At 39.5% G+C, this 23030-nt stretch overlaps 1 protein-coding gene across 7 annotated transcripts in view; it reads left to right on the top strand.

The window, feature by feature from the left end:
- Window positions 1-4717: 4717 nt before the first annotated feature.
- Window positions 4718-23030, top strand: part of UBA6 (ubiquitin like modifier activating enzyme 6) — a 44197-nt gene continuing 25884 nt past the window's right edge. For all 7 annotated transcript variants that reach the window (XM_040554953.1, XM_040554956.1, XM_040554955.1 and 4 more), the window contains exons 1-19: window positions 4718-4857; window positions 5134-5245; window positions 7531-7604; window positions 9093-9187; window positions 10024-10052; window positions 11189-11283; window positions 11774-11885; window positions 12920-13000; window positions 13579-13701; window positions 14797-14920; window positions 16133-16236; window positions 17043-17105; window positions 18096-18172; window positions 18813-18879; window positions 19284-19427; window positions 20079-20146; window positions 20403-20481; window positions 21217-21297; window positions 21676-21753. In XM_040554953.1, the coding sequence (XP_040410887.1) occupies window positions 7564-7604; window positions 9093-9187; window positions 10024-10052; window positions 11189-11283; window positions 11774-11885; window positions 12920-13000; window positions 13579-13701; window positions 14797-14920; window positions 16133-16236; window positions 17043-17105; window positions 18096-18172; window positions 18813-18879; window positions 19284-19427; window positions 20079-20146; window positions 20403-20481; window positions 21217-21297; window positions 21676-21753 (1461 nt within the window). In that variant the 5' untranslated portion in view covers window positions 4718-4857; window positions 5134-5245; window positions 7531-7563. The remainder of the gene's footprint in view (window positions 4858-5133; window positions 5246-7530; window positions 7605-9092; window positions 9188-10023; window positions 10053-11188; window positions 11284-11773; window positions 11886-12919; window positions 13001-13578; window positions 13702-14796; window positions 14921-16132; window positions 16237-17042; window positions 17106-18095; window positions 18173-18812; window positions 18880-19283; window positions 19428-20078; window positions 20147-20402; window positions 20482-21216; window positions 21298-21675; window positions 21754-23030) is intronic.

Here is a 23030-nt window from a genome sequence, read left to right as displayed (position 1 = left end):
CACCTATTCTTTTGTGCCACTTATTGCTTTGAAGGTGAATGTCCTTGCTTATAATCAACTGATGAGTTCCAGTTGAAAGTAAGCAGTAGTTCACGTTCAGAGAGAGCTAAAGTTTTGTTTTGCACTTAAATCTATCTTTTTGCCTACCAAATGGAGAGGCAACAACAAGGGGGCAAGGCTCATATTATCTATAATCCCTATAAACTGGTTCCTACCTCACACCGAAAGTGACAAACATAAGATACCTTTAAAAGGAGAAAGGCAGCCTTTATTTCAGATTTTATAGTGAGAGGCCAAAAGGCAAGAAGCGTGTGGGAGAATGTCTACTTTACTCAGGGAGTCCTGAGCCAGCCAGATGCACTTTTCTTCACAAACTTTTAGCAAACTGTCTGGCCTGGGTTTGTCTTATATTCCATGTCAGTGTTTTATTTATGAAAACTCTGTTTTCTGCAATAGATAAAAAAGAATATTGTGTCATTAAGGAAAAGAATTTTTAAAAACCTTTTATTATTGTTAAGATTTAGCAAGGATTTAAATGATATAAAGGTAATATATTTCATAACATTAAATGTATTTTAAAAAATTGCTCTTTGTCTTTTTTTGTTTGTTTGTTTGTTTGTTTAGTAATAGCCAAGGTAAAAATGTGTATTTGATTCAAAATATACTTATATTTAGTTTGGTATAAAACTATTCTAGAACTCCAGCTCTTTCTCTTCATTCCCAATCCTAGGAATTTTGTTTTTAACAGTGGTGAGAGCTTTACAGACATTTCTGCAGTGACAAAAGTGAGACATCTACTTTTCTAAAAATACTCTAAGGTGAATTTCAATATGGCTAGTGCTATGTAAATTTGAAAATGAACCTGAACCTTCTTCCTGGAATCAACTGCCTTGCTTGTTGCCTTGCAAAACCTTGTCCTTCTAACATGGCATTCCTGGCACTCCACCATAGGGACTTCTATGCAGCTGATGTACCAGTTCTCCTGAGATTACCCAGACAGATTTACGGCTTCCAGAAACATTTTCCAAACTCCAGGTTATTCAAATCAGGTTGGTTAAAGCTTGCCCAATACTAACTTGCAACCTGGAGCACAAATAGGAAGCAAGTAAGAACCTGATTGCACAAGGCCTAACCACATGAGGAGGTCTGGCTGAATGACATCAAGCAGTCACTGGGATTTCTTATGTAAGTAAAGCTTGAAGAAACTCCAATTTCATACCTACTGCTCCTGTTAACAAATTAGAAGAGCTGAGAGCCAAAAGATATTATGTATGCCAATTAATATTTATCTGGCAACTTGCAGCCTGTGTTGGAGATGCATGTACATGGAGAAACTGGCTCTTGCTTTTGAAAATGCTTTCATGCACGTCAGCCTGGAATCAGCTTGGGTAATTAGTACCTTTGTTTATCTGGATCAGGATTATAAGAACATTGTTAATGTGGTTTCTAGGAAGGTGTCACTTACTAGAGCAGCCTTAAGTGAGAAGATCCTTTAGCCCACCCCACTGGGGAAGATGGAGGCCTTTTAAACACGCTAGCAAAGCATTCCTACACTGCTTGTCCTGCAAAAAAAAGGAGATTAAAGCCTTACTAGGCAGCACCTTACTGCTTTAAGAGCCCAGGGCAAGCCATAGCCTGTGGCAGGATATTTGAAAATCCACTGAAGGAACACTGCTGATGTGGATTTATGGTAATTTCTGCACAGGCCTGTGTGTTAAACTGAACTGCGTTGGCCATAATACTGCCAAATAAAATGTTTTTAGGGAGAAAACGAAGGTTTGTCAGCTAATTTATTAAATAAATCAGAGAAGCAAACACATCCCCCAAATCACCATTATGGAGTCCTCGTTAAGAATGTGAAATCATGCCTGGAAATCAAAAAATTGAGACTTAAATGTGTTAACGGCTGGGATTTTCACAGCAGGTGGAAGGGAGATTTGCAGGTATCAGCTTCAGCTCCTTTTGCAGACACAGGCTTTAAAGATGTATTCAATATTTGCACACAGAATGCATCTACAATAGCGCACGTGAACTGAAGTCACAAAGGGATTTGGGGTGTGAATTGCCTCAAGTACAAAAATGTTCTGACCACAGCAATGTACCACTGACTGGCCTTAGCAAGTCAGGAAGCTGACAGCCTTGTTTGGTACCTTTTGCCAATCTCAAATGCTATAGCTGACTTTAGTAGAATGACAACTCTGGAATCGGGATTTTTTTTTAATATTTTGTTTTTTATAACTAAGATCTTAGGGTTATATATATATTTTTTAAAGGAGACTACGGGCAAAAAGAAACAAGTCAAATGGTTCCAGATGTTTCAAATTTTGCAATCTTGGAAAATAAGCACAAAACCCGTATGTTTTTTGATTTGGTACCATCAGCCTAGAGGGCTCCTTAGTACACCTGCTAATAGCTGATGCTTTTGAGAACCAGCTTCTTTGCCCGCTGGGATAAACAAAACCTGTCATGCTTTATTTGGCAATTTGTCTTAGAATGTCCACATTTACAGCTTCATTGATGGTTAGTCTTTGCTTTATTCCTGCCAAACTGCTGGGCAAGAATTAACTGGATGTTGCTATTTCTCCATTCAGGCAAAGAGCTTTTGAGGGTTCACTGTAAGATGATTGCATACTCAAGCAACTGATATCTTAACCCAAGCTATTCCATGATTCTTAAGCGTTCAATAGCCAGGACAGGAAGAGGGTAGGGAGCAGATTTTTAATTTTTTTCACAGCATGATTGATAAAGCTTCTTATTTTAAAGAACTTATTTTAATCTTTAAAAAAAATAGAAAAAGACTAATTTTAAGGAAAGAAACCACAAAATTAAAGGTAAAAAATCACTGAAGGAAAAATTAGCAAAATGGCGAACCCAAAGCTGACATTTTTGGCTTAGTTTAAACTTTTCTTTGCTTTTTTTCACCCTTTATAGCTGGGACTCTGTTTAATTCTGCTCATCAGGTATGTGCATTGCTCTTTGAGTCATTGAAATAACAGAATTAATTTTATATTTTTGTGTATTTTGATTTTTTCTATTATGTGAAAAAGACAGAAAGCAAATACCAGCCTTAAATATTAATTGCCTTACTAGTACGAATTGCGTTCTTTTCATCCCGTATTGCTTTCTCTGTTTACCCGCCTTGGAGTCCAGCATTTTAGACTTCTAGTGGCCTCTAGTGGACCTGTGAAGTTTGTCCTCATCTTCTCCATGTGTTCTATTTAAATAAAAAATAAATAAAATTTTAAAAAGGCATGTAGTAGGCAAGTACTTCAACCCTAATCCTGCCAAACCATAGCCTGTGTTTGAAAGATGAATGCTGTCCAGCTGCTCTTAGCCTTAGTTAATAATTCAGTACAAAAGCTGCGTGCATTGTTGGATTGTGGTGTAAGTCCTGATGAAGACTTGGAAGTTCCTTTGGACTCTTAATTCCAGTCATACGAGATAAAAATGCTAAAATAATTAAAATAATGTAGCAGATGCTCACATGCGTGCACAAAAAGGACAAAACTTGGGACATCTTGTCTCTAGAAGTTCCCCCCAAAAAAACAATCAAGATAGAGAATAGGCTGACTTGCTTTTTTTTTTTTTATGTAATATAGAATGCAGTTTTCTAAAAAAAAGAGTAACAAATATTTAAAAATAAAAGGTGACTATTCTGTATAAACTGTATACAATGACACTTCTTCCATCATTGTTGGCTATGCAACAATGTATCCCTCCCATTTTATCTGAATAAGATGTGTCAGAGATAGCAAGGCAGATTTACACTCACCTCACCTAACCCAATGGTCAGGGACAGCACAAGCGAAGGCAGGGCTTACGCTGGAAATTCCACTTGCCTGATAGTACTGGGACCTTAACCAGAATCTGGGAAATGGGAGGAGGCTGCAAAGAAAATATGTATAGAGGATGTGGAGCTGCTGGTGCCAGAACTTTGTGGAGACAGTGATAGTTGCCACAGCTTGCTTTAATCAGCACTTGTTGAATGGCACCAAAAAAAACAAAAGAAGTTTCCACAAGCCTCTACTGTTTCAGTGTGGGATGTTGTGTGTTGACTGTGTGACCACTTTGTGCCAGATCTGTGCTCCTGTATGCCTTTAGATGCCACCTAGCATTTGTGCTTGGGATGCCAAAATTTCACTCCCTAGCACCCATTTAATAAAAGCGTCTGTTTTTGAGATAGGCCACACCATGTCCTGCACGACATGGAGATGATACCTCAAGGGCATGTTTTAGAAATAATCTATTGTGTAAACTGGTAACAATTGAATGTAACAGGACTTTTAATTTTATTTTAACCACACAGTGCTTGCAGAATAAGAAAAGCTGAGTGCACAGATTTTGTCTTTGACTTCACAAGCTTTTAGTTGCGAATCACCAAATTCAGCCAGAAGCTGGAAGAAAACTATCTCGAAAAACACCTGCCGGGGCGCTTGGGGCAAATTTAGCCCCTACAACGTGACTTCCCGGCCCTGCTTCTCGGGTGAGAGCTTCAGGGCCAGGTTGCCCCCGACCCCTGACGAGCCCCGCGCCCCCAAAAAACATTGGAGCCCCTCGAAGAAACCGTCTCTGCGGCATCAGCGATCGCCTCCTGGGTCGCGGAGGAGAGCGACACCGAAGATGCCCGGAGCTGGAAATGGCCGGAACCACTTCCACCGCCGTCCCCCGCAGCCGCCATGTCGCGGCGGGGCGGGAGGAGCAGGAGGAGGTGGCGGCCATAGCCCGGCCCCTCATGTCGGCGCAGGCGGGGAAGAGCCGCGGCACCGGCGTCGCTGCCGCTTCCCACCCCTTTCCTGCCTTCTCTTCCCCGGCACCGCCGGCAGGGCACGGGCCTGCTCGCAGCGCCAGGCCGCCGCGGTGAGAGCGGGCGGTGGGGCCCCGGAGCGGGGAGGTGGCCGGGGCTGGGGGCCGGCTCCCCGGGGGCGAGAGGTAGCGGCGGGGCTGCCCGCCGGGCTTGGGGCCGCGGGGAGGACCGGGTTTGGGGCTGCCGAAGGCGGCTGGAGTTTGTTTTGACGCCGGTTGGCTTCGCCGTGGAGACCCTGGGGAGAGCCGAGGTGCGGTTTTAGCTCGGCGGTGCCCGGCGGGGCGGCTAATAGCGGGTCTGAGCGTCTTCTCCCTCCGCTGCTCAAACAGGGAGTCTGCGTCAGCTGCCTCTGGAAACCGTGGGTAGGTGGGATGAACCCAGGCCTGCCTGCTGAACAGCAAGTAACTGACTTATTCTGCTGTAGCCTGTGCTAACTCTGAGGTAAGAAGGACCATGAAAACAGCACAACACCACTGCTTCGGTGCCTTTGCTGTTCAGAATATCTTAGCCCTTCTTTGTCAGACATAGCCTCCCAGTTTGTCCCTGGGCTGTCCCACAAACAGCTGAGGCTAAAAAGAAATGGAAGTGAATGTATAAATGTTGAACAACTGATAGTAACTAGAAGGACCTACCCCCTGTATTATGTGTCATTCTTTGAGACAGATTTAATATGAGGTGAGGTAATACGAAATACAACTTGGATGCAGGAGTATGTTAACAGAGTTTTGTCCTTTGGCCACTAGATAATAGTACTACAAAGACCTATTTTGGCATGACAAACCATGTTTTGTCAAACGTGATATACCAGGCAGCAGCTCTGTGCCATACGAAGAGAGTTGGGAATCAATAAGCATATTGAAAAGGTCCTTCTCAAATGGGTCTGGGATGCAGGTGGCAAACCTCTGGTGTGTTCATCGCATGCCCTCGTTATTCACAAATGGCTGTCAGGGAGAGCACGTGGTGGCTGTCAGCAGGAGCAGCTGGGGGGTTGTGAGGGAGGAAGGTAGGTGTGTATTACCTTGGGGTGGGTCAGCTTCCCCACCTGAGAGTGCCAAAATCACTTAGCGTTGGGCAGTTCCAAAGTGCCTGTGCTGTGGAGGAGCAGAACAGCTCAGGGATGGCTGATCTTGGCCATAATGAGATGGCACTGGTTTGTCTTGAGGGGACTTTCAGTCTTGTCACCCACACAGAGGATGTAATTTAGGCTTTTACCTGAGCAGGGACTCAAGTCTGTCATCAGATAAGGTCTGTTACTTCTTGCCTTAAGAGCTGGATCCCAGGATGATGTAGTAACACTGGTGTTGGTTATTTTCAGTGCTTGCTGTGTAAAGGCATGGGAGCTGTGCTGAAGTGGCTGGTTGTGCAGATACAATGGAGGTGCCGCATGCTGACTGCTTTCTTTGTCGGCCTACGTGTGGGATTTAGTGTCCACACTGTGGAGCAGCTTAACTGGTCAGATCTGTGGCCTGCTTTGCAGTGTAACCCTGTCTGTCCCTCACTGCCATACTGCAGAACTATCTACCTTGTGGTCTGAGAAAACAAGTGGGCAAATTTCAGATCAAAATGTTCTGGTCCCAAGTTGTGCCAGGCTGTGTAGGTGCTGCACATCAGAAATATTACAATATGCACTAAAGGCATCTGAACAGTAAGTAAGAGTTAACCTGTGGGCAGTATTACTGCTGTTTCAGAGTATATTTGTGCATCCATGATCTCAGAGGGAAAACTCCTTAGTACTCTTAGCATATCTAGGTCTTTACACGTGATCTCTTAGGAGAAAGGATTGTCAGCCTTTGTCTCAAAATCTCGTCGTTTCCAAGTCCGTTTGTAGGGAGTTGTATTAAGATGTGCATCTCTCTAGTAGTGATGAGAACTGATGTTCTGGGTCAGGTGTGGGGACTGTTTTGCTTCTGTATTTGGTGGTAGTTCCTGTCGGATCTAGAAAGCACAAATTCCAAGCCTGCATAACAAAAGAACAGCCTGCCCAGTGATGGAATTTCTTCCTAATCCTAGTGCTTAGTTATCCCTTAGGTAACTTCACAATGAAAAGGTCTTTGCTAATTAATGAACTCCTTAACTGCGTACATACTGAAGTCCTACTGAAGTGTTTAACTTGATGTCTTAGTTAAATGTTGTATTAATTTACATCTTATAAAGTAAATTTAAAAATAAATGTTATTACATCTTGAGTACTTTCCACTAGCTTATACGTCATAGATTTTTAAAGTACTTTTGGATATTGATTTCTTCAGTTAGCTATAACGGTAATTTGTTTCCTGAGTTTTTTCAATTAATATAAAAATAGTGCAGCATAAATAACTATTCGTAGTCATTCAGGGATCGCCTTTCTTCTATTCAAAATAAGCAGCAAACAAGTAGAACCAAATTAAATGACTTGGAGCTGTTAACATTAAATTTTACTTTTACTAAATCCAATTGTGGCAAATACAAGAAATAAGTCTTGTGTCTCCTCAGTGAGGAAATTAATGTGTCTCTGTATTTTGAGTTCACGTGTTGAAGGTTTGAGGTTTCTTGTCTTCTGGCTCCTGTGTGTTTTAATTACCTAGGTGCCATGTTGTTCTGCAGGCTTCTCGATGTTCAAAGTAACTCTTACATAACACCGCTTTCTGTGTTTTTCAGTTCTTCTGTTGAAGAATTGAATGGTGATAGGGAGAGGGGACAAACTGAAATTGCATCCAATGTAAGCATTCTTTCTTTTTGTATTCTAGTGCCATTCTAGTGCAAACAAATCGCATTGGGTCATGGCGGCAGACTCTATGGAAATTGATGATGCTTTGTATAGGTAAGAATACCTGATTTGAATGTGTTACTGTGGTGCTTCAGCAACACTTGGATCTACTCCCATTAACGTGAAAGACAAGACTTGAAAACAGTATCTGCTGCCTGTTAGGTCCAGGTGTATGTACTCGAACTGTTCTGTCCCTCACTTTAAAAGCGGAGGGGTGAAATGTCCAGCATGCGAAACTGAATCCACTTCCCGCAAAGTTTCTTAAACTACAGTTAGTTATGAGAACTGATTGGATTGCAGATATAACACATCTTCATGTAAAACTGTTCCTTTATTGGTATCCTAACAGGTGCTTTCTGACTATTAGTATTTTTCCAGTAAAAACGTAGTTATGTACTACAGTGTTGAACACAGTTTCAACAGTATCAATAATGAGAACTTTTTGGAAACCAGGACTAATACTTTTCTTGTTTGAAATACATTCTTTTTCTTCCTGACTCTAGCTTGTTACTCCTTTAACTAAGTAGATATTCCTCTCTTATTTGTTCCTTATTTTCTTTCAGTACAGTCTTTTTTTGTCCTTCTGTTCTATGCTATGTAATTTACCTACTACATCGTTTATTTCATTTATTTCTGTCTGCATGTATATCATCAGTATTTCTCTCATCCTCCAGATACCAGGGTGTTGGGTTTGGACTGGACCTTAGTTTTGCTTTTAACTTTTTATATTTTTATTTTTTAATTTGTTATCTAGAAGTGACTTGAGGTCATTTGGCATGACAATAGCTTAAAGACCCTGTACTGGAACAAATGGTATCCCTAGAAAAACATGGTGACGTGAGAAGCTTCTTTATTAAAAATAAATAAATTCACATCTTCTGTATGCTGGACAAATGAGGCACCGAATTCAGCACTTGTATGGATTTTTGACACAAATCGTGGGAAAGTCATACTTGTCCATCAGGAAGTTTTACTTAAAATGGTTTTAATTTAATTGTGTGGTTAGAAACTGAGTGTCTTTCAGAGCTCAGGATTTGACTACAAAAGCTGCTGCACCCTCTGATTTGAATATTTCTGATAGCAAAGAATTTTTTTAGTTTGCTTGTCTCTTCAAGAGTTAATTCTGAAGTGATTTTATACTATCCTGGAAGAAATTTGCACTGCTTTAAAATATATATATATATTTCTTCCTCTCTAAAACCCAACATTCAGAAACACTGTAGTAAATGCATTTTGCTATTTCAGTTGTTGGTGAAAACATTACCATTGATATGCATTTACTTCCTAAAGTACTATACAGGTCAGATCCATGTATGTTACATCCTCAGTTGCTTGATGAATGGAGAAGTGGTAAATATAGCTGTGCATGCGTCACTAGTGACACGTTCATCTGCAAACTATTGCATATTAGAAACATATTGCGTATTAGAAACTGACTGGGTTGATAGCAGGAAAGGAATAGCTACTTAAAAATGAAAATATTTTATCTTGCTCTTGATTTTATTTGTATCTTGTTTTTATTTGAATTTATCTTTGATGTAGTCGCCAGAGATATGTTCTTGGAGACACAGCAATGCAGAAGATGGCTCAGTCCCACGTGTTCCTGAGTGGTATAGGTGGTCTTGGTGTGGAGATTGGTAAGTTCAGGCAACATTTATGTAAGCAGAAACAAGTGTATGTAAACATACTGTTGAGATTACTTCTAAAGCTTATTTTGGATGTAATAAGTACATCTGTAAAATCTGAGTGAATATATATATGTTCATGACACGTAAGTAACATAGTTGCTGGAAAGATCTTGGGCTTCTGTCAAACTATCTTGTTAATAGAACAAAGATTTAAATTTCATTTTAAAATATGCTTCCAAAGGCCAGATAGCTTTACCCAGTGTCTTGTGTCTTGGGTGAAGGTTGAGGTTGGATAATCCAAGTTATTCCTTTAGGCTTCAGTGTCAATGAACCTAATGTAGGAATAGACTAAATTATTCCCGTGTAGGAAATGAGGGCATGAAGGCATAGGGGAACAGATGCAGTTTGGTGAAAAATGCATAATTGTCCCAGTGCAAGAGACTCCAATAATCATTTCCTTTACTCTTCAAGAACCAGCCAAGACTAGTCTTGTCTGTACCTGGGGTATTACCCTTTCAGTTGGCTTTGATGGGACTCTGCACCAGATGCCAGAATTGATCTATCAAGTTCTGCTGTTTATTGTCATTAGTGTTTCTGTAATCACACTTGTGGGATGAACAGCTGGTGAACGACAAATGTAGAGAGCCCTTTTAACCTTGCTCATGTTATTCTGCTTTCAGTGGTGCTGTAGAATACTTAAACCAAACATAAAAGAAAACAAACCCTTAAGCTGTGAAGTTCTTAGGAGTGACATACTGTTATTGTCCACCCACATAACTTTTCACTTACAGCTTTGCAAAAAATCTGCAACAGTCCCTCTCTCTTTCTGTGTTTCTTTTTTTCAGCCAAAAATATCATTCTGGCTGGGGTAAAGGTATGTAAAACAGTTCTGTTGTTGGGTATTCTTAGGTGAGTGGGAGGGAAAGGGACGACACCACTAGCTAACTAATTTTAAGTTTCTGAAATTGTCTTTCTCTGGGAGGATTGCAAAAAAAAAATGAGGACTCTAGAGCAAAAACTTTAATAGTCTGAATGTCCTAGTAGTAAGGTATGGGTCTTGCTTTAGTGTGAAATCTGAGTTTTTGTACCTTTTGGGATTCTTAGTAGAAGCATTCTGAAACTTTTTGCTCAGGTAGATAATGATAGGACAAAGGGGAATTGTTTTAAACTAAAAGAGGGGAGACCTAGATTAGATGTTAGGAGGAAATTCTTCTCTCGGGGTGGTGAGGCACTGGACCAGGTTGCCCAGAGAGGCCGTGGATGCCCCATCCCTGGAGGTGTTCAAGACCAGGCTGGATGAGACCCTGGATAATCTGATCTAGTGGGTGGCGTCCCTGCCCATGGCAGGGAGGTTGGAACTGGATGATCTTTAAGGTTCCTTCCAACCCAAGCCGTTCTACGATTCCATGAAATACCTCATGTAGTATTTCATCCAGCTGCTCATCAGGCATTGAATTCACAAAATTCGTTGACAAAGTCACCACTCATAAAAGGAGTGATATAAACTGAAACGCCAATCTGTTCAAAATGTTATCCTAGTCTGTCACCCGCCAGAATCCATTTGTATAGAATTTAAAATGGTTGGGTGTTTTAATCCAACAACTGCTTTTGTGCTGCTGGAATTAATGTTATTGGAGAAGCCTTTTAAGGCTGTTTCTTCCAATCACACACAAAAATCTGCTTATTTATAATTTTGGGAGATTGTTCAGTTACAGATTGCAGTTGTGCTTTAGTTGCAGTGTGGCAAAAATCATCCTCGGTATTTACATACTTTCATCATTGCAAGCTGCAAGGAAAATATTTAATGTAATGCATCTTTCAGATGCACTCCTCTCTCTCTAACAGTAAGAGTTCTCTTGGCAAAGAGGATGGAGGAGTTCATTCCTATATATGGTACAACTAGGTCTTCTGCAATGCTAGTCCACCAGCTTTTTTATGGGGATTAATCCATCATTTTGGGTGCTAAAACCATGTATAGTTCTTCCAGTAAATGCTTTTTCTCTTTCTTAGGCTCTTACAGTTCATGACACCAAGCAATGCACAAAATGGGATTTAGGGATCAATTTCTTCATCCACGAAGATGACATACTTAGTCAAAGGAACAGGTTGGTGAAGTCTTTGGGGTGAGGGAGGACTGAACTTGACTAGGACCAACAGTGATCAGTGGAAAAAATAGCAGTTCAGTGTCTAAGAGCTGTTAATAATATCAGGTACTTGTTAACCCCCTACCTTTGGAGTTGCTGGCTTTGAGTACAATGACAATATCGTGAGAAGTCTAGGTTGGGGCTGGAATCCTGAGTCAAATATCTCACTTCTTGCAGCTGGAAGCTTGTAATATTAATTTAGTAATGAGGGCCAGGGTGTATTTCTTTCTTAGACTTTCGCAGCCACCTTTGCAAGACTAGAATGTCTCACTGTCTGTTGGACAGAGCTGTTTTCCTCAGACCTGCTAGGAATTTAAGTGTGAAGAAATGAGTTGCTGATTGTTACCAGGATACTTTCTACAGGACTCCTGTAGGGTGTTTGTAGTATGAAATTTGGTTTAGAAAATAAAATTTTGTAAAAGCATTAAAAAAAACTTGAAAATTGTTTCAGGGCTGAGGCCACACTTCATCGTATTGCTGAACTTAATCCATATGTCCACGTAGCAGCATCAACTGTGCCATTAGAGGAAACCACAGATCTGTCTTTCCTAAAGCACTACCAGGTATGTCACTCTTAATTTAAATGTCACAGTATTTTGCTCAGAGCTTTTAATATAAGTAAATAAAATGAAAGCAAACTTTGAAGTGTATCTTGAGATGATGGAAAGAAAGAAATGTGTCTTTGGATGAATGAAATGGTCATGCTCGTATTTTCAAGGCTAAAACTGTTCCTATCAATTTACTTTGTCACTTATGGAATTTATTATGACAACAAATAGCTAATTGAGATTGCTGTACAATAGTTTTCTTATTTGCAAGACAAAACTGACTTTTTAACAGTCATTGCACAGTGTCCTACATGTGTTTTGTACATTGTATTCCATGCAGTAGAAACTCAGGCTGTTTAATTAGGTCATTTATGTATGTATCTGCATATCTAGTGAAATGTAGTGGAAGGAGGATTTTTTCAGTTGTTCAGTCAGCTGTCTTCTGCCTGTGTGCATGGCTTGGGATAAGCTGGCAGCTTGTACTGTGTGGCTATTGGTTACACCCAAGCTAACCAAATTTCCGAATGCCCCAGCTACAGTGATATGTGTATAACTGAATTGGGACACACTGCATAAGCTTTGCAACCCAATGTTAACTTGAACTTGAAAAGAATGCTTGCAGGAACTGCGTTATGTCTGCAACTTAATGAACACCAGTACTTGAATCTTGTGCAGACCTCTTGGTATGCACTGGCACTACTGTTTGTTTTGCGAACTTTAATCTTGAAATTCAAGAGCTACGTTTTCTCAGAAATTACCTGTAACTGTTTTCTTGAGTATTGTAATTAGGTTTTGAGTTTCAAAGTTGTGATAAAAAGTGAGAATTTGCTGTTCCTGGTCCTGTTCATCTTGCTTCAAGAACTTGTGGAGCAGTAACCTATCTGATGAGAAAACTGACTTGAGACTACTTTCTCTGTTGGGCGTAGTAGGGAAAGGAATCTTAGACATTCATTGTGCCAAAGTCACTTATTGGTACTACTACCTTTTCCATACCCTGAAAATGTTGATTGCTTTCAGGGTCTCAGCTTTATTTGTGTTCTTGTTCACAGTGCGTCATACTGACTGAAGTAAGCCTATCGCTGCAGAAGAAGATTAATGACTTCTGTCATGCTCAGCAGCCACCCATCAAGGTAACAGAAAACTTAAACACACAATTAATCCATACAGCAAGCATTCTGCACCTCCAGCATGTTCTATCCAGAAACTGAGAAAGTGGGTTATGAGGTATATAGTTTTATGCAGATACCACAATGACAGAGCAGAATAAGTTTTTGGGGATATGCTGCTGCCGTTCTGTTCTGTGCATGTGTCTGATGTTACATGGGTAACCATAGCTTGGTTAATATTTTTTGGGGTGGGAGGGGAGGGGGAGGGAATCTGCTGGTGAATAAATAGTTTTCACTGTTAGCTCAAAACTTCTGTTATGAGAGAACAGGGTGAGACCAAATGTGGCAGTAGTAGAAATGGCAGTACTTCATGGCCTATTGCTATGACTCCTGGTTTTTGTGTAGAAGTTCTGAAATGCTAATGTGAGTTCAAATCGGTCATTAATGCTGTGCTGTAGAGTCAGTGACCTGGGTGTATGTCATAGGTTTCCACCAGAGCAGAAGTTACACCTGCTAGCCTTGGACAAGGTTGGATGTTGAAAGTTCATTCCTTTGGTATATACTGTTTTAGGGATACTTACAATTTTTACTTTGTCTTGTAGTTCATCAGTGCAGATGCGTACGGAATATGTTCACGTCTGTTTTGTGACTTTGGTGATGAATTTGAAGTGCTGGATACAACAGGAGAGGAACCAAAGGAAATCTTCATTTCAAATATTACACAAGTAAGGGATAGAAGCTATTGTGCTGGTATAACTTTACTTTGTTATGACTCATTATTGTCTAAATGACCAAGCAGAGCATTTCAAGTTATCAGCCTGGTAAGCAGTTGAAAACTGCATAGCAGAGGCAAATCAAGCTCCTTGATTGTAGTGTCTACGTCAAAAACAGTCAGTGGTGAGTGCTAACATCAGAGAGCATGCAGATGTTCCTTGTCATTGCTTGAATGTAACCTAATAACATTGAGGCTTTTTTTTCTTGTTGAGTGAAAGGAAAAGTTGAAGTGTGTAGAGGAGATATAGCCTTGTTGTGGGAATAGGTTAAGTCTTCAAAATAAGTTTCATGACTAAAATAGTCATGACTAGAATAGTCATGAAACTGGCCCTTTTTATGAGAAACTACATCGCATATAGAGGACAACCACCAGAATGATCAAGGGGATCAAGAGCCTGCTTTGAGAAGAAACTTAAAGAGTTGATTGTTTTAACCTCCCAAAGCAAAGGCAGCAAGAAAAGGATGTTATGAATAACACTTTCAGTGGAGAATATGGGAGAGTATATCTATTTGATCTTGTATTTTGTAAATGTAAACGATTTTGGCTCCTCTCAACTCTGTTTGGAAGTCCAGACAAGAACCTTATTCATCCAGTAGCAAGTCTTTTGTCATATTTCCACTCTAGATGTAACAATAATAAAGCTAGAAGGGGTCGTATAACAAATGGTATTTGATTTGAATTAAAGCTCATGACACGATGATTTGGGTAGCCAATTCTTTGGTATCTTTAAAGTGGAATGAATGATTTGATCCTCATTAATTACATAAACTGTACACAGTTGTTTCACATCTTGTCCTGACTACATGCCAGGGTAAGGATTATATTTTTCTTAAATTGTTTCTTAATTGATAATCCTATACTTGAGTTTAGTTGTACCTTGCTTCACTCTCTGAAGTGGAAATATTATTTTGGATAAATCCCTTGTTATGGCAGAAATGAGGCACTAGAAGCGTCAATAGGCAAAAAGCTTTTTGTCTATGATAAAGCATGACTCCTTTATATAAGACTCCTTTCTCCTTCCTAACTTTGCCATTTTTGCTTTCAGTCAAATCCTGGCATTGTCACTTGCCTTGAAAATCATCCACACAGGCTTGAAACTGGACAGTTCTTAACCTTTCGTGAAGTTAACGGAATGTCATGTTTAAATGGGTCCACACACCAAATAACAGGTAAATTGTTTCTGACTCATTTGCAATATACTTATTTTTTGGCCTTTTTTAGTCCACTGCACTGTTATTCTAGCCAGAAGAGTTCTGGGTTGTACAGAGCTCACATGAAAAATTGCCATCTGGCATGGAGGTCTTTATAGTGTTGTTTCATTTCCATTTTGTGAAGCTTTTCTAAACTCGTCTTGCTCCTTAAGAAGTAGTAGAAACTACCAGCTAGTAGAAACTAGTTGGCAATCTCTGAGGTGACTGACAAAACTGTTTTGATTTTTTTGGGTTGTGTTGGTTTTTTTTTTTTTTTTTGAGAGTCCTGTAAAACCTGTTTTGGACTAAATTAACACCACTGTGCATGTCACTGTATGGCTTGTAGTTTCTTGGGTGATAATGTAAGTGTATTGGGATGCATTGACATCATTCAGTTTCTGAGCATGCTTTTGAAATATTTCTCGTGAACTGCCATTTAACTTGCTTTCATCTTCATCGTGTAGCTCTCAAGGCCTACTACTCAGTTCATTTGGATGATGGGGATTCACCCAATTGAAAAGGAGGGAGAATGGGTGTTAGGAGTTGTGGAGTTGTTCAGTTGTTTTTTAGTACTTTGTGGTCTGAGATAAAAATTGTACCTTCAAAAGGTGGTTGAGTCTGTTTTCTCTGGACTCATTTGTTTAGCTAGTTCTGATGCTATTTCTTCCTCCTAATCATGGCCCGGCTTTTGGTTTCAACTTTCACGTCCTGTGAGATACCAAAACATTTGTATGTTGTCTTCCTTTATCTGGGTGATGCTCCAGGTGGTAAAAGAGGAAAGATTTAACTTGCTTTGCTTGGCAGCTGGAGCATTTTTCTTGATTTCTTGTGGTTCTAGTCACTGGGCTAAAATCCTACTCTGACTGGTATATTGGACACTGCTGTGCACAGTCCAAATAAAACTGAGTGATTTCACTGTTGTTACAGAGCTGTGGACATCTGAATTCTTGTTAAATCTGCTGCTACTCTAAAAACCTTATTTCATCACAGATCATGTGAGAGTAATACTTTGGCCCAGAACCTTGCAGAGACAATCCCATTAGTTAGGAGGGTCAGTTGTATTCACAGTTTCAAAGCAAAGTTGCATGCTAAAACATTAGAACATAAAAAACACTGGGGAAAAAAAACAACTCTTTATTGTTTGTAGAACTGTAACATGCATTGTCAGTGTTTATTCTTTCTTCTTTCCAGTGGTGTCACCTTACTCCTTCAGCATTGGTGATACATCAGATATGGAGCCTTACTTGCATGGTGGCATAGCTGTCCAAGTGAAGACCCCCAAGATGTTTTACTTTGTAAGTGTTCCTTGACACAACCAGGTTCCTCAGTGATAACAGTCTAAGGACTGAAAGCAGAGTTCAGGAGATACATGTTTTGGTTAACCATGATACAGGTTTACAGTTACTGGGTAAGGATAGTGTTACTTATTAATAAAACACAAAGAATAAGAAATACTTTGAATTCAAAGTTACTGGCCAATGTAGAGGGCGGGAAAAAAATAGGGGTGGCCTATCCCTGTAGTGCTGGGGAGTCCGTAAAAGTCTACAAATACGTGGTTTCTTGGCAGCCTTCTGAGAACAAGCAAGAGTGGATGAGTTTGTATGAGAGGGATTGCAAGGCACATGGTGCTGTGATCCATTTTGAACCCACAGAAAATAAATCTTGGCTGCCTTTAAACATCCTGGTAAAAAGCTGGAAGTAAGGATCAGCTGCTGGTGGTATGGAAGTGCCCAGCTCAGCGTATGGGCTGTGTCTTGTCTTTGCAAACCAGTGGCTTCCTGTTTCTTGCTGGATTGTGAAGTTTTTACAAGCACACAACCAGTTGTAAAATCTTTGGTAGATGACAACAGAGCAGTTCTGGAAATGAGTCTTGCCACTGCAATGTAAAACATCTCTGTGACACTTTTAACTTATAAAATTTGTGGTATGTTGTTATTTTTTTTGCATCTTTCCAGGTATTAGTAATGAAGACGGTAATAAAAATGCTAGTGAGAAAGGATATTCAGTTCTTAGTCTCTTCAGGAAGAGAATTGTCTTGTGAGATAGCAGTGACCATCATGTCCTTCAGTAACTGTTATTTTCATGCATTCTTTTTTTCCAGGAACGGTTGGAGAAGCAGCTAACAAATCCATTATGCCTAGTTGCAGACTTTAGCAAGCCTGAGGTAATTAATATATGGGAATGTTTTAACTCTAAAACAAAGAATGTGATCTGTAGCTTTATATGTACAACAACATATTTTTAACTCTTCTGCAGTAGTTAAAATGAGAATTTAAGGTATGAAATGAGAGTAGGATATCAGTTTGTGTGTTCACACAGAACGTATGTTATGGTTTAGATCCCTGTAGAAATTTGTTATCCACTTCTCTGTAAATCTGCTGTTTAAAATCTTGGGTTTTCATAACTCTTTAATGCATGGAAGTATTAATTTTGCAAGAGAGAATGATTTTTCTTTATCGATGATCTTTGGTTGATTAAAAAAATACGCCGGAGTCAAAGTCAGGACAATCTAGAAAAATTACTTGTAGGAAACTGCAGTTAAGTGTGAGAATATATTTTTTCGTTGAAAAAAGTTTCAAAAGTATTTAAAATCCAAAAGAAAGCTACCCATATTTGCCTCTAACACAATTTTAATGAAGTATTATTCATATTCAAGGAATGTAAGTCTTGTCCCCATTAAAATCTTACGCTAAAAAAAGGTTGATCTAGTGATTTTTTTTTTGTCTAATAATGTAAGATCTAGCTTGTCTGTTCAGATTTTCTACTGTCGATCATTACTGTTGGGCTTTGATATTGAGGTTTGGCAGAATGCAGTACATTCTAACGTCTAGTTAAAAGAAGATTACCATTTTTTCCGATTTCAGTACTAAATTCTTTTGGTGGACTCTTTAGTTGAAGTTGGTTGAAGTGGGTGCTGAATGTGTGTGAAGGATATTGTGTTACTTTTGAGCAATGTTTTATGAACCCATTTTGTAAAATTGCTAGCAGAAGATACCTCAAGTTGGCTTTTCAATGCTACTCAAAAACTTTTTTGGAGCTGTACAGTTAAGAGACAAGGAAGTGAAAAGGTAGCAGAACTGTTCAAATAAACAGTTGCTTTCGTCTCCTCCAGTTTAAGTATGTAACTCATCAATGTGTATTCTTGTCTTAACAGGCACCTTTGCAGATCCATGTTGCCATGCTTGCCTTGAACCACTTCCAGGAGAACTTTGGTCGCATGCCAAACATTGGGTAATGTAGCAGTCTTGTGTTTGCTAAATCTTCAATCAGATCTCTCCTCTGGCTTGATGTGCAGCAGCATTCCTTGTCTGTCTAGTACTTAAGAGATGACATAGAAAGGAAAAGCTGAAATCTAGATGCAAAATGGTACCTGTCTGGGTTTTAACAAGGTGTTTTCAGTGTAGCAATGGCACTTTCTTGGGCCTAGGTAGACAGAAAATCCAACCACTTCCTTCTGAAAGCAGTCCTTCTCTGTTCCAGTTTCTTCACATTTAAAGGTTGAACTGGAAAAGTTGTTTCAGTGATTCCTGAGTTATCCTGCAGCTTATGGATTTAAAAATCTGAAGGCTTTGTTTTTGTCGGTAATTTTTTTTCAGTTGTAGCTCTTTACGTGCATAATTTTGAAGCAAATTAGACAAAGCTACTTAAAAAGTGTAAGTCTCAGCAGCTGACTTGCATATGGACTTCTACATTGAGACTCTTATTCTTGAGCCAACCTTGACATTTAAACTGCTTTTTAATGATCAATATTAAAGCCAATACAAATTTCCAAACTCTTCCTGCTGTAGCAAATGGCTCATTCTCCATTGATTATGTTTTTAGGACTATAGAATGTTTAAGTGATCATTATTGTTTCTACTCTGGTGTCTAGATGCCTTCAAGATGCTGAGGAAATGCTGAAAATAGCCATGTCTGTAAGCAAAACACTGGAAAACAAAGTGAGTAACAAATCAGTGTCATTGTGAGTAATTTCTGATGCACTCATTTAGTTGCCTAAAGGTTGTGCTTTGGTTTTTGGCCCTTGTTCTGGTCTTTGTATCCAGCGATGGATTTGCTGACTTTATGAAGGCCACACAAGGTGATACAGTGATGTATCAACACTGGTTCAACCAAATGGTTGCCTGACATGAGTGTTGAATCCATGTGGCTATGTGAATCCAGTTTCTAGATAACTGCTTGTTCGATGTTCAGGGTATGTAGTGGATCTGCCCTAGCTGGAAATCATTTTTCTAGGCAGAGTGAAGTAATTTATTTTGCTATAGATCAATAGCTATGGCACTGTAAAGTGCTGACTTGCTCAGTTGATGGGATAAATCTGTTGTTACCGTGTCCTATTTTTCAGCCTCGGGTAAATGGAGATATAGTGAAATGGCTGTCTAGAACTGCTCAGGGATTTCTAGCTCCTCTGGCTGCAGCAGTGGGTGGTGTTGCTAGTCAGGAAGTCCTGAAAGCAGTAACAGGAAAATTTTCTCCGTTACAGCAGTGGGTAAGGCTTTTTTCTTCTTTAGCTTTATTTTGATGGTGATGTAATGAATGTGCGGTTGTGTGTGAATGCTGTATGATCAAAAGAACTCGAACAACTTTCTAACAGGAGGAAAAAAAGGACTTGAGACTGAACTTATAGAAACAAAACCATCATTTTTTTTTCCTAATGCAAGTGCAGCAATTTTAACCAAAACTTTTGTATTTGGGATTCAGACATCATATTATTTTTTCTATAAGCAAGGCAAGTGTTGGTTTGTCAGTACAGGGCTGCAAAGGTGTGTTATGGTGCAGAAGCCTGCTGAAGCTACTGTACTTTCAGGACCCACAGGGCAAGTGTTAGAATAAAGTTAGATTAAAAACGTCACAGTCCAATTTAGAGAATCACAGTCCTCTGGTTAAAAACATCACAGGTCAAAAGGTTGTGCCACAGATTTCGGTGAGCTTTCCTCTGTGTCCAGGCACTTTTTCCTGTCCACTAAAATTGTGTAGTGAACTGTAATGAACCAAATGCTGTATCGTCTTCCATTGACAATAAAAGTTCAGGACTTGTAAATTTCTTGACTCTGTTGTGCATAGAAAATATTTACGTTATTTTCTTAAACTAAATGTGATTTTTTTCAGTTTTAAATTTATTTTTATTTGTTTTTTACAGTTGTACATAGATATGTTAGACATTGTTACACCTCTGGAAAAGATGGGCTCTGAAGAATTTCTTCCACGGTAAATATAAATACAATCTGCTGTTTTATGCACTTTTCATATCTGAGTCTCAATCAGGAGTTCAGTGCAGCCTTCTGGAGGAGGACAGGTTTAGGTTTAAGAATGTGTGTCCTATTTGAGCGTGGGAGGAATAGGGATTTTCAGGGGCTCAGTCTGATTTTCTTAATTTGCATCAAAGTGCAGTTTGGCAACAATGATACTAGCATGATAAATGTCAGCTTGCTACTCTTCTGTTTTTTTTCCTGTCCCTCCGTAGGGGAGATAGGTATGATGCCTTGAGGGCTTGTATTGGAGACCCTCTATGCCAGAAGCTGCATAATTTGAATGTTTTTTTGGTGAGTATGACTGAAACTGTTAGGCTTTTTGCAAATACTCAAGCTGTACTAGCTAGTACAGCTAATGTCACTTGTCTCAAAGATTTAAAAAAAAAAAAATAATAAATTAGCCCTGATTACTTGTGTCACTGCAGAACAAGTGGTCCAAACTTGGCATAGACATCCATATAATAGACAAGTCCTAAGCTGCGTGGCACATGGTGTCCAGTGCAGTGCTTGACTTCTGGAGCTAGCTTTGTATCTGGGAATCCACTTGAATCTTGAAAATCTCTAAGGACAAAGGTTGTACATCTCTGGACCAGTTCCAATGCCTGTTTAGTCTTACAGAAGAAAATGTTTGCCTATGCCAAGTCAGAACCTTCTCTGTCTCAATTTTTGATCATTATCTCTCATCTTTCTGCTGTGCACCTCCATAAAGAACCTGGCTTTGCCTTGGCAGTAACCTTCTCTTAGGAATCAGAATCCTGCTATTAGGTCCACCTTAAACTTTCTCTTCTCCATCTTGAGGAAGTATGGATCCACCGTAGTCTTTTAATAGGACAGGTGCTCCAGCCCCCTACTTGGACTTGCCCAAGCTTTTCATCACCTTTTTTTGTTATTGGAGGGCCCCAAACTGGACGCTCTATTCCAAATGTGGTCTAATGGCTGCTCAGTAAAGGGGAATAATCAATTCCTCAATCTTCCTCAGGGACAGTTTACAGAAGTTTACAGTTCTAAAAATGTCATTTTCTTTAGGTTGGCTGTGGAGCAATAGGCTGTGAAATGCTAAAAAACTTTGCACTTCTTGGTGTTGGTACTGGGCAAGATAAAGGATTGGTAAGTCATGTGCATCCACTTTGCTTTTGAAAAAGTAATGTAGCAAGGAATAGTTAAATACTTCAACTACATTAAAAGTAGTAAAAAGTCAAAGCCTTTGTTCAGGTTGATCTCTGGGCCTAGGGGCAAATAGTTTCTATATGAAGTGGAAGTAGTATGCAATTAGAGGCAGAACACTTGGAGTGGAGTTGCTATATTTCGATTTTAAAACAAAATTTAATCAGCTGGTATGAATATAGGCAGAGTTGTTAGCCATAGTGAATGACAAGAGGTGTGTTTTGTTTTTAACACATTTCTGTACAGGTTTCTTCAAGAGTATTGCTTAGTGCTACACTTTATTTATAACTTAAGCTATCACTTTTGCCCCTTCTGACTTAGGTTACAATTACAGATCCAGACTTGATAGAGAAATCCAACCTGAACAGGCAATTTCTCTTTCGACCTCATCACATACAGGTATACTTTCTTGTTCAGTAAACTTCCTGGACTGTTGTGTTTTGCTGTTCTGTGTCCTCCCTGAGAGCTCCACTGTGAGTGCATGTTCTTCAGTACAGAGAGGACTTAATGGCTGTAATGAAGTTCAGTATCTTTTAAAACAATACCCAGATGATGCTGGCATGCCACTTATCACTGGTGTTGGTTGAGTAAACTTGGCTGGTCTGATCTTCATTTGTACTGGAGTCTTTGACTAATGAAATCTCTCAGACTTGCAAAGAAAGAATCAGATGACAAATGCTGTGTTGTGTAAGAAACCACCATGAACTAACAAGCTAGAAATGCTTTTCTGTACCACTGAAATTCAGGGAGAATAAAATAAAACAGACAGCACTGGCAGAAGTCTGTTCTCAATAGAACTACTACTACTAATGGAACTTAAGTTCCTAAGTGTTAGCTGAATACTAGTCTGTCTTAATTTAGTCTTCATTAACCAGGTAAATAGCCTGAAAAAAATAGGTATGTTCAGTAAATGGTTGTCATGGAAACTGTTAATTCCTTAGAAGCAGAGAGAGTATCCCTGTGCTTGCAAACATGGCACAAAATATTAAAAAGCAGCTCAAATCTTGACAGCAGTGGGGAGAAGGGATTTCCCTGCCCAAAACCCAGCAGCTGGATTTTTGCCTGTTATTTGTTGAGCAAATCTCGGAATAGATTGTATTTTGGTTGGATAGATAAGTGGAAAGCGACCTCTGCAAGCTTTCAGAAGACTCACTGTCTTGAGTTCTGGTGTTTTAAGTGGAGATCCCTAGATAATCGAATGTAGTGTTTTAAAGTGGTTAGAAGTGTCAGGCAGGTTAAGAACTCTATTCCAGTTTGGGTTTTGAAATGAGTTGTGTGTGAAATACTTTGCAGTAATGGGATTATTCATAGGTGTTTGATGTCTGTGCTGCATGGTCAAAGTCACAGTAACTGATGGTTTTATCCTCTGACAGTCATGAACTGCTCTTTTCTTACAGCATTTTGAGAGCATGAGAGGCAGCATGTGCATTTGTTTCAGTTACAGGATACATTTATGCTGCACTATTCAAGCACTGTGGTCTCTGACCCACTACTTTAAATAAAACTAAAACCAAAACTAACCTAAGATGTATTTTTGTGAGGGAGGTATATGATTAAAGAGTTGCCCTTATTGTGTATTTTGCATGCTAATGTTTCTATCAAAGTGAATTGTTGTCTGATCAGCAAATGAAATCAATACTTGTGACTCAGATGTTCTTTATTTGAATATTGTTGAT

The sequence above is a fragment of the Cygnus olor genome, chromosome 4, assembly GCF_009769625.2.
Source record: "Cygnus olor isolate bCygOlo1 chromosome 4, bCygOlo1.pri.v2, whole genome shotgun sequence".
Taxonomy (NCBI): Eukaryota; Metazoa; Chordata; class Aves; order Anseriformes; family Anatidae; genus Cygnus; species Cygnus olor.
The sequence above is the reverse complement of the archived record's forward strand: the minus strand, read 5'-3'. Positions and strand labels throughout refer to the sequence as shown.